The 10979-nt window shown below is 39.2% G+C and overlaps 2 protein-coding genes across 2 annotated transcripts; one reads left to right on the top strand and one right to left on the bottom strand.

The window, feature by feature from the left end:
- Nucleotides 1-643: 643 nt before the first annotated feature.
- On the top strand, nt 644-4582 carry LOC117934175 (E3 ubiquitin-protein ligase SINAT5-like). Its single transcript, XM_034855807.1, has 3 exons — nt 644-1136; nt 2997-3383; nt 3967-4582. Exons 1-3 carry the CDS (start codon nt 903-905, stop codon nt 4327-4329), a joined length of 984 nt encoding a protein of 327 aa, XP_034711698.1. The 5' UTR covers nt 644-902; the 3' UTR covers nt 4330-4582.
- A 3911-nt stretch (nt 4583-8493) lies between these two features.
- On the bottom strand, nt 8494-10908 carry LOC117933811 (pentatricopeptide repeat-containing protein At3g49240, mitochondrial). The gene has a single exon (XM_034855356.1). The coding sequence runs from the start codon at nt 10742-10744 to the stop codon at nt 8774-8776; it is 1971 nt and encodes a 656-aa protein (XP_034711247.1). The 5' UTR covers nt 10745-10908; the 3' UTR covers nt 8494-8773.
- Nucleotides 10909-10979: the final 71 nt, after the last annotated feature.

Genomic DNA, 10979 nt, shown 5'->3' with positions numbered 1-10979 from the left:
CCTTTTGTGTGTAAACACTTTGAGCTACAACCATGTCTAGGAAAATAAAATAAAATGTTAAATGGTTATGCCAGTTTTATTTACTTTGAAGCTCTAGATTGGATGGTACAGATCATTAATGTGAGAATGGGTCAGTCTTGTGCATGCTAAAAGAGGCTTTCATGAGAAGTAAAATTATCCAACTCTTAGTGAAGAACCTATTTCTACATTATATGATTAATGTTAAACAATAATAATATCTTCATAATCTAAGAAAAAGCTAATTTATTTTGTTTCAATTCCTATTCAACCTATTAAACCTTCTTTCAACCAAATTAAAGCAATAAACTTTTAGAAGAAAAAAAATAATCCACTTAAATCAATGTATTTTGATGTGTGAAATTTCTTTAGCTTCGTATGATGAGCGTTCAACTGTTGAATTAATCACTAGGATTGTAATTTTTTCCAAAAAAAAAAGTAGTAATTGAAAATTTTTCCTATGTTTGGCATTTTCTAAAAATTGAAAAACAGTCAAAAATTACATAGCCGTTGGATCTCGGTCCCACTCAAGACATTAAGGGTGTCGTTAACACTCTCTCTCTCTCTTCCGCGCTTCTCTGAAGAGAGAGAGAGGGAGAAAGTTATAGAAAAGAGAAGAAAAAGAAACGAAGGGAAAAAGAAAACAAAAACAGATAGAGAGAAGAAGGAAGAAAAGAACCTCCTTTTGAGGGGCTGTTTGGTTCTCCGGAATCCATCCACCCTCTCTCTCCATCTTCCTCTATCTATCTCATTTTCTCATTTTCTCTCTCCTAAAAGAACGCGAGAAACCGACTGAAAAATTGCAGAGAGAGAAGAAGATATTGAAAATTGTGGGAATTTTTTTTTTTTTTTGAAATTTCTAGAGGGGTTCTGGGCGTGTGTTAATGGACTTGGATAATATCGAGTGTGTATCGTCATCGGATGGCATGGAAGAGGAGGAGATCCACCACCTTCATCACCATCATCACAATCTCAATCACAATCATGTGGTTCATCAGTTCTCGTCGAAGCCTCTTCAAAACGGCGTCGTTCCTCCGGCGACTGCTCCGGCGACCAGCGTTCATGAATTGCTTGAGTGCCCCGTGTGCACCAATTCCATGTACCCACCAATCCACCAGGTGAGTGTGTATATGTGCGCATTTCTTCTCCTCTTTAGGTGGTTTCTTGGATTGGTTATTGTCTATTTGATTGGTAGGAAAGTATGGGAAAAAGGGAAATTTTGGAGTTTTGGGCATTGTTTGGGAAGCAAGAAAATTGAAATCTCCCATCAATAGAGAATTTGATACGTTCGTCATTCTCCGTTTGGTTGATGAGAATTGTGGGAGAAGGAACAAAAAATATTGGAATTTGGGGTATTAGGTTTTTCAATGTTTTGAAATCTCCACTCAATTGAGAACTTGGGCGTTTCATTTTCTAGGGCGACAAAATGATAAGCCTGTGTAATACCATTGCAATCAATCAATCAATCAACAAGGGATTGATTTGGGGTTTTTGGGGTTGATGGATTATTTTTTGGTATGTTTTTTTTGTTGAGTTTGATGTGTTTTTACAAGTGGGTTTTGGATGAAATGATTTCTTCAAATGGATTTGAAGGTTTATTTTGGTATATGGATGGAATGGCACTTGGGTCTTTTGTGGATTGCTTGATTTGATATTGGAGCTGATTCGAATTGGTTGTCAATTTGAAGTGACTACTTTCATGATGGGGAGAACCCTTTAAACTCCTATATTGTAATGCGTTAAGAAGAATTATGTTGAATTGTCTCTAGAAGAAACTCCATGATAGTATGATACCAAAACTTATCATAAACAATTCTGCTGGTCTTCTTGCCTTGATTGTATCAAATAACATCACAGTGGATAATCTTGAAAGCACTTTGCCCCATCCATCCAGAGCTTCAGAAACAAAGGATATTGTTACACACAAGACTGATCTTTAATCCATTCTTTAAGAATTATACGTTCTCCTGTTAGGCTATTGCTCCCATAATTTTAATTCAATCATCTTTAATTTTCCTATTGTTATCTGCAGCTTTATGAAGTTTAGAGAGAGATGCTAGTGCATTTTTTTATTATCATTTATAGTATGAAATTAAAACAGTTTATGAGTATCAGATGCTTGACAAGTTATGTTGGAGTATGTGAATATTCTTATAATTAGACTTGTTGGCATATTTTAACACCATCTCTATCTGGGATTCTTACTATTGATTATCTGAAATCTTAAGGTTTTTCACAGTTATTTATAGTTGGAAGACTGATTCCTCTAGTTTCTGCTAAAACTAGAAGATAACTGGAAGTTCTTATCTAGTTTTATGAGGTTTTGAACCATCTTATAACTTAATTGGAACTATTTCACTATTTCTGCTTATTACGAATAGACTAGTGTTCCAAGCAGCTCTTCAATAGTGTACTCCCATGTTCTCTGGTCTCTCTTACTTACTGGTAGATCACATAATAACTTGTTTCCTTTGTGATTGTTATATTTTGCTATACCTTGCATTGGATTTGTCGGGTGGAACTGTTGAATGGCTGTTCTTCCTTTTGATTGCTTCCTTTCCATTGTCAACGTATTCCAGCTAGATGTTTTTTCTTCCATGGAAAGATGATTAATCATGTATGCTTATCACAACCTAGAGTCTCACCAAAAGAATAAATCATCATGAAGAGCCATAATAGGTAAGACACCTGTTTTTAGCTATTTAAGAAATTCAAGTGACTCACACCTTTTCACTTTCTTTTGATTTCTGTGGCATCTTCTCCTCAACACTTTGTTTTCTCCTCTATTTGTTTGGTCCTTGGCTTGTCCCTTCGCATCAAATAAGATGTTTGATTGCAAAGTCTGGTCTCTACTGCCTGGTATGGTTCAGAAACAGATCAAAAATGAGTTTTTCCTCGACTCTCTTTTTAATTGTTTATATTTGCTTTTAAGGCATAAAAATTGAGCCGTGGTTTTTAACAAGTTGACTTCTTTGCAGTGCCACAATGGACACACCCTGTGCTCTACCTGTAAAACAAGGGTTCACAATAGGTGCCCTACTTGTAGACAGGAGCTTGGAGATATTAGGTGCTTAGCACTGGAGAAGGTGGCTGAATCTCTTGAATTGCCTTGCAAGTATTACTCCTTGGGCTGCCCGGAGATATTTCCTTATTACAGCAAACTCAAGCATGAGGCAGTATGCAACTTCAGACCATACAATTGCCCATATGCTGGATCCGAGTGCTCTGTTGTTGGGGACATTCCTTTCTTAGTTTCCCATCTCAGGGATGATCACAAGGTGGACATGCACACTGGATGTACATTTAACCATCGATATGTAAAATCCAATCCCCGGGAAGTAGAAAATGCTACCTGGATGCTAACAGTAAGTGCAGTATCACTTTTTAAAATTTTCAAATTGGATTTGTTTTCTCTCCAAGTATAGAAATTAGAAATTATATAACTTGCCTTGGTACACTTGACCTTCCATAATGGGTGTGTTTTGGAGCACAAATTACTAGCAGGTGTGTCTCATGGATGTGCCATTTTCTAAGGGAACATTTCAAACCATGTGGAAATAAAACCATTCTAGGTTTGTTTTCCGTGGTGTCGGAATGAATATCTAGTCCTACTTGGGAATTGAAATTGCTAATGTCATTGAGGCCAAAAAGGAATGAAATTTGGTTTCCGTGTGGCTACACTTCATCCTAGTGATCCTACTGAACATACTTTTTGAGTATGATCCAGTGCAGCACATATTCAGGATCGCATGCATTTGGTCACCAGATCTATCTGATAGCAAGTAGTTACACCAAAGATGTTGCTGGATCGTCCAGTGGACCATTGAAAATTCAAGCAATTCAACCTGTTGCTATCATCTTAATTAATTTTCATTAGTGGCTTGTGCATCAACCTCTAACTGCTGCTACACACCCTTATTTTACTGGCTTCCCTACTTGTTTGTTCAGGTCTTCCATTGTTTTGGTCAATATTTTTGCCTTCACTTCGAAGCCTTTCAACTCGGCATGTCCCCTGTATATATGGCATTCCTTCGTTTCATGGGTGATGAGAATGAAGCACGGAACTATGGTTACAGCCTGGAGGTTGGTGCAAATGGAAGGAAACTCATATGGGAGGGTACTCCAAGGAGCATCCGGGATAGCCATAGAAAGGTCAGGGACAGCCATGATGGTCTCATTATCCAAAGAAACATGGCACTTTTCTTCTCCGGTGGGGACAGGAAGGAGCTGAAGCTGAGAGTTACAGGAAGGATATGGAAGGAACAGCAGAATCAAGATGCTGGTGTGTGCATACCCAACCTCTGTAGCTAACACAGGTGATTTTGATGGCATTTTTCATTTGTTGTGTGTTTTGAGGTCCTGCCCCCTTACCCTTGTGTGTTGTACCTGTGCCAACTTTTTCCGGTATGTTTTAATGGATGAAAGTGTTGGGAACACTCAAAATTATATATCGACAATGGAGGATTTAGCTTCTATAAATTGTAAAATAAGCAGCTTTTCTTCCTTGCCATAGCCTTTTGCTCCGGAACTATACTATAAAACTATACTATAGTTACCCTGGGTACTACTATTTGCCATTGATGTGCTTGGTCTTTTACTTTACCTGATATAAACTGAAGATCAGTTCAAAGGCACCCACAGAATAAAAAATCATCATCTCTCTTAAGTCTTGGCAGCCCACCAGTAATTTAGACTAATAGGAAAAGTCCAAGAGAGACCTAAATCCAGTTGTAAAAGTTGGCAGCTGTAGGATTTGGAAATCATAATGTGGAAAGCTTGTGGACAGCCAGATGGATTGCTTCACGCTGCAGAATGATCCCATTTCACTGCTATGGTACCCACCTTGATATAAAGAACAACTTTGGTGGGAAGAGTTTTGAATCCTTTTTTATTTTTATTTTTTTATTAATGTCAAGTTGGCTTCTCTTCTTAATTAGCTGAAGAATTGGACAGCAGGTCACACTAAACTGGGGAAAACCCAACTAAAATCTTAATTCATATGTTGAAATTTCTGAAAGTGCAGTCTAATCGCAGATAAAAATCAATGAATGAACAGATGCAAACAATGTTCTTACATAGCAGAAATAAAGCAACCATGATAACCAAGGAGAATAGTAGAAAGGGAAGTGACTAAACTAGATGGGAATGAGTTAACATGAGAGTTAGTCTAGGGTTCTCCTACTAAGTTTTGATATTTACAAAACAAGGTTAATGTACTAATGGTTCAAGTCAAGTTGAATTTTTTAAGTTTAATTGTAAATTTTAAAGAAAACTCAAGCAACTATGGAAGAAGATTAATTTTGTGAAGACTTGGGACCTCGAAGACCTTAAGTGACCTAGGATACATAGTAAGATGGTATTTGTAGGTGCACTTAAAATCTAAACTATTTTTCATGCACTTAAAGGTTTAGTTTTCATCCTTAAGCTTAAAAGGATTTTTTTTATTAAAGAATTGGATGGATCTTTGTTTTAATTTGAAACTTTGAGCTAATTTTTTTTTAAACTTATTCTAAAAGATTTTATGAATGGTTAGCCAAGTTGTTGAAAGTTCCAAACCTCAAATTGAGTCATTTTTAGCACTTTATAGTGCAACTGGTTGACAGGGTCAAGAACCGATTGAGCTAATTGGGCTCAACCATTCAAGGGTACATTTTCATCCTCTCTTCTCCAGTAGCACATAAACAATTTAAGTCAGAGCCTCGAGTGATCGAGGGCCAATCACATCAACTATTGAGTTCAGAACCCCAACGAACTTGTAGAGCATTTAATGCCTAACAATGAGTGAACTAGTCAAATCAATGTTCGACCAATCAAGGTCTTTTTGTGGCTTTTAAGGTTCTCGAGGTAGAAACTTATAAATTGAAGAGTTTTAAAGCATTTATGAACAAAAAACAACCACACTCAATTGGAAAAACATTCTTTCTCTTATTCAAAGTTCTACTTCAAAGTGCATTGAATTCCAAACTTGCATATTCTTTTGTACACCTTCAAATCCATCCTTGCTTCTACTTGTATTGTGAGCTAAAACTGTTTCTAGGATTGGAAGCTTTAAATTTCTTCTCATTTACTCCTTGTGTGAGAAAAGTCTTCAAATAGGTTGAGTACTTGAAGTGAGTGTGAAGGTTCATTAGAACCTTGGAATCCATGTGTAAGAAGTTTGAAGACTTTGATTTAAAAAGTCTTAAAGATAGTGAAACCCTCACTCTATTAAGAGCTTGAGAAGAATGGGTGTAGGCGGCTTACCAAACCACTCCATTTCTTCTCTTTATCTCTTTATTATTGTCTTGCATCTAATTTCTCATCTTCTTAGTTATTGTTTGTTCAGTTTGAAAAAGTTTTTAAACACATAATTCACAACACCAACAACAACACCCCCCCCCCAATCTTAGTTAATTTACTTAATCTAATTAGCCATCTTTCACAATGAGAATTATTGACCTACATGGGTAGAAGAAAGTGTATGCAACTAGAGAAGAGGCAATTCTGAACTCAACAAACCAAGCACAGACAATAGGTTACAACACTTCTCACCTTTAAGAAAAGCTAGATCCTGTAGTGGTGGCATTGGAGTTCCCCATCTAGCTTGTTGGAAGATTTTTGAAAGCTCGTTTCCCTACAATGCTAGAAAGTTCAGCAGCAGCAGCATCACAGAGGTGCTACTTCTAGCAATCAGCTGTTCCCTAAGGAAGCTCTTTGATATTTAATTTCTTTCATGCACCATTTCACCAGTAAGAAACCATCTTCAAACTTTACATCCTCTATAGCTTTGCTTAACTCTCTAAATTTGTCTCATCTCATTACAGATCTTGCTCCAGCCTGTGCTCTTTTGCTCAAGTTCAACGTATCCTGTTGGCCCCTTTTTCTTTGCTTCACAAGCATGCAATGCCTGCATGGCATCTAGGTGCAGACCGATTCTTTGTGGCTCCTATAATCTGCTCTTTCAACATCTAGCATATTCGAGCATTTCAAATCTAGTACAATGTTTTAAATGCCTATTATAAAGAGCCTAGAAGCAATGTAGTCCCCACCTGCAAAACCCACCACACCCCTCAACCCCACAAAGCGGACACCAGACATAGCTCTAGGGAGACTCCCCAATCATCCAAACAGAAGAAACACAGCAGGAGTTACTCCTTGGCAGTAAACATCAATAATTACCAATCCTGATCAGAGGTAGACTTGTACATTTTGCTTACATGATTGTGATAAGCTATAACATTTCAAAGAACTAAATAGTATATATTCATGGTTTAGTAGACAATCTTAGAGTTCATACAACTAGTCACATGCATATTCTCCAACATGGGCAAGAGATTAACAAATTCTATCCCTGCTAACACTCACAATATCAACATAACAAAAACAGTTAAGATTTATGAATAGTTCATGCCCATCTACAGGAAACTATTCATATTAGCTTTATTCAAGCAAACAGTATGTGGAAACATCAAGAGAAATAGTAGACACACAAGTATCCATATTGGAAATGGTAGACACACGAGTAATTGGTGGGACACTTAGGTTGGGGATTCTAAGTTGCAGAATGTTTTTCCTACTCTTTTTCAGGCTTGCAGCCCACAAATATGATACTGTGGCAGGCCTGTGGGGGAGGCAAGGGGATGGAGGCTGTTGTTGGGGGAGCATTTTAGAAGATCTTTCCAAGATTGGGAATTGGAGGAGGTGACTCATTTTTTGGAACATATTTCTGCATTAAAGGTTCAAGAAGGGGAGGATTCCTTAGTATGGAAGAATGATGGGTGGGGAAAGTTTACTGTCAAATCATATTATAAGTCTTTAAGGACTGAAAACAATTTATTATTCCCAGCCAAAGAGATTTGGGGTTCATGTGCACCTCTTAGAACTAGTTTTTTTTGCTTGGGAAGCAGTTTAGGGAAAAATCTTAACAGTAGACATGTTAACGAAGAGGGGATGGTCCAAGGTCAATAGGTGTAGCCTTTGTAAAAACAGTGAAAAATTGGCTGACCACATTTTGATTCATAGTGATAAGGCAAGGGAGCTTTGGACTTCGCTGTTAACATCTTTCAGACTAGTGTGGGTGTTCCTGACTTCAATGATAAATCTTCTTCTAGAATGGAAAGTTAAGGGACTAGGACAAATGGAGATTGGCTACCATTTGTCATTTTTGGTGTATTTGGGGAGAGTGAAACTGAAGGACTTTCCAAGAGAAAGAGTTGTCAAACCAAAATTTGAGGAATCTCTTTATCTGATCACTATTAAAGTGGTCTGGAGTTAGACAGTCCCCTTTTTCTAAATTTTTTTATGGTCTTCATTGTGGCTAGCCTTCTCTCTCTCTAGGTCTTTTCTTTCTTTTCTGCAGCCTGGTTGCGCTCTTGTTGTATACCATCTGTATACTTAGGGTGTGCCCCTGTTTTTGACATTTTTTAATTCAATTTGCGTTTGTATATAAAAAGAAAACAACAAGGGAAATGAAATCAATACTAGAGGACTCAAGTATAACAATTAAAAAAAAAAAAAAAGGAAGAAAAACATAATATTAGAACTCCAATACTTGCTTTTATGGTGGGAGTTCACATACTCCGGTACAATAGGAACTTGCTGGTTCCAAAAGAAGATTCAATGGATAAACCGCTATTACCTAGAAGATGAACTAAAGAAGAAGAAATCATCAAGATTTCCAACATTCTTTAATTACACAACAAAAGACATTAGAGGCTCATACTTCAAACTATTTTTTACCCTTTTCCCACAAGTCTACCACCAAAGAATTGTGCATTTAAGCTGTTACCTGCTCAGCCCTGTCATCGCTCTTAACATCTAAATCAGCTGAATTATGGGCTTTAGTTGCTTCTTCTGAACCAGACTCTGCAGGAGAATCACCAATGCTTTCTTGTTCCACATCCTCCACTTCTTCATTCACAGAAATAGCCTCAACTGTATTTCCAATGACAACATCAGGCTCATTCTCGGTGTCTTTAGACCCAAATAATTTAGATGGCAATAAAGAAGAAACAGCAGCCTTGGCACTGGCCTTGGCTGCCTCTGTAGCTGCAGCCTCCTTAGCTTGAGCTTCAGCCTTCTCCCTTTCCTTATCCTCCATAAGCTTCACCACATCCTCCTCCCTACCTTCCTTCCTCAATTCTTCCTTAACAAATTCTTGCAAATCTGTAGTAAACTCAGAAGCATCATCATCCAGCATATCTCCAATCATTTTAAGTACATCATCATGCTTCCCAACCTCAAACAATGCCTTCATCATAAACTTATAGCTTGCTTCATCCATCTTAAGCTTTTTCACCATCAAATCATAAAAAGACTTTGCCTCATCAATTTTGCCCACTTTAACCAACCCATCAACCAACTTACTATAAACTGCCAGGTTTGGTCTCAACCCAGTTTCAACCATTTTTCTAAAATACCCAGCTGCATCATCTGTGCTATTCTCCTTAAAGCAAGTATCCATCAACAACACATAAGTAAACTCATCTGGGTTCACTCCTTTATTTGCCATTTCTCCATAAAGTTCCTCGGCCTCTGCCAACATCCCATTGTTACATAATTGTTCAATCAAATTATTGTATGATAACGTGTCTGGGCTACACCTCTTCTCACCCATCTTCCTGAAGACCTCAATAGCATCCTTAAACCTCCCTGCTGTGCAAAAGCCATCCACCATCACATTAAAACTCCCAAGATTCACGGACAGCCGCCTTGGAGGGTTATGCTCTGCCATCATCCTTTCAAACAGCAACATTGCTTCATCAAACTTCCCATTCTTACTCAACGCATCCAACACCGAATTGAAAGCAACTGCACTCATTCTAATCTTAGAACCCTCTCCAACTGCCTCTGCATAACACTGCATCGCCTCCTTCTCCATGCCCCTCAAGAAATACCCCTTCATCAAGCTCCCAACCACTACCCCATCATCCACATCGCCCAACTTCTCCTTCAATTCTTCATATAATTCAAAAACCCCATCCGCATTCAAGTTCCTCACATGGCCCAACATCAAATAACTGTACACAACCGGGTCCGCTGCAAAACCCTTGCCCAACATTTCCTCCTTGAGCTCCAGAGCCCGCTCAACCTTGCCATTGTCAACAAGCCCTTTGATTAGGATTCGGTAGGTGGTGGGCGAGGGATTGAATGGGGCGTCGTTGATCAATTGTTTGTAGTGTTCTAGGGCGGTGTCGGTTTTGCGGCAATCGAGATAGGCGTTAATGAGAAGGTTATGGGTGACAACATTTGCGGCAACCCCAGCCTGGGTGATGAAGCGGTGGAGGGAGAGGAGGTCGGAATAGCGGGACTGGCGGAGGAGGGCCGCAAGGACAGAGTTGACGGTGAAAATGGTGGGGCGGCAATTGGAGTAAATGGAGTGGCGAGTGAGGAGGGCAGCTTCATCCAGATCGTTGACGCGAATGAGACCGAGGATACGGTTGTGGAGGTTGAGGCGGTTTCCGGAGAGAGCGGAGACCGGTTCTGGGAGCTTGGGGGCGTTAGGGTTATGATTAGGGTTAGGGTTTTGGCGGGGTTGGGCTTGTTGGGCTTGTTGGTGGCGGAGTGAGGATAGCGGTGGTTCGATGCGGAGGCGGCGTTTCCTGCGGCGCCGCTCAGCAGCAGCCTCTTCTGGGGTGGCGAAGGACAGGTGGCGGAGGGAGAGCAACGGCGGTGGTGGTGGGTGGTGGAGATGCGGTTTGGTTAGGGTTTTGAGCTGCGTGAAGAAGCTGGCTTTGGAGAGAGCCATGGTGATTGGATCAGGGTTTTGAAGATGGGGTTTGAAATTTGGGTTTTAACGTGGTTTATGAGTTGGACACGAGGGAGAGACAGGTGTAGCTGAGATTGAGGTTTTAGGAGGGTTTATGGGTTTGGAAGAGGAAGTGGGCAGAGCTCAGTGCTTCTGGGTTTAAGATGGCAAAATGAAGGAGTGCTTTGGAAAATTACTAAAATATTAAAAGAAAAATTTTGAATTTTTTTTTCAT

The sequence above is a fragment of the Vitis riparia genome, chromosome 16 (genome assembly GCF_004353265.1).
Source record: "Vitis riparia cultivar Riparia Gloire de Montpellier isolate 1030 chromosome 16, EGFV_Vit.rip_1.0, whole genome shotgun sequence".
NCBI lineage: Eukaryota > Viridiplantae > Streptophyta > Magnoliopsida > Vitales > Vitaceae > Vitis > Vitis riparia.
The sequence above is the reverse complement of the archived record's forward strand: the minus strand, read 5'-3'. Positions and strand labels throughout refer to the sequence as shown.

Bases quoted from the DNA above. Each gene is read 5' to 3' on its own strand.
- LOC117934175 (XM_034855807.1), top strand. From the start codon at position 903: ATGGACTTGGATAATATCGAGTGTGTATCGTCATCGGATGGCATGGAA. The intron at 1,137-2,996 runs GTGAGTGTGTAT...ACTTCTTTGCAG, and splicing joins TGTACCCACCAATCCACCAG to TGCCACAATGGACACACCCT. The intron at 3,384-3,966 runs GTAAGTGCAGTA...TTGTTTGTTCAG, and splicing joins ATGCTACCTGGATGCTAACA to GTCTTCCATTGTTTTGGTCA.
- LOC117933811 (XM_034855356.1), bottom strand. From the start codon at position 10,744: ATGGCTCTCTCCAAAGCCAGCTTCTTCACGCAGCTCAAAACCCTAACC.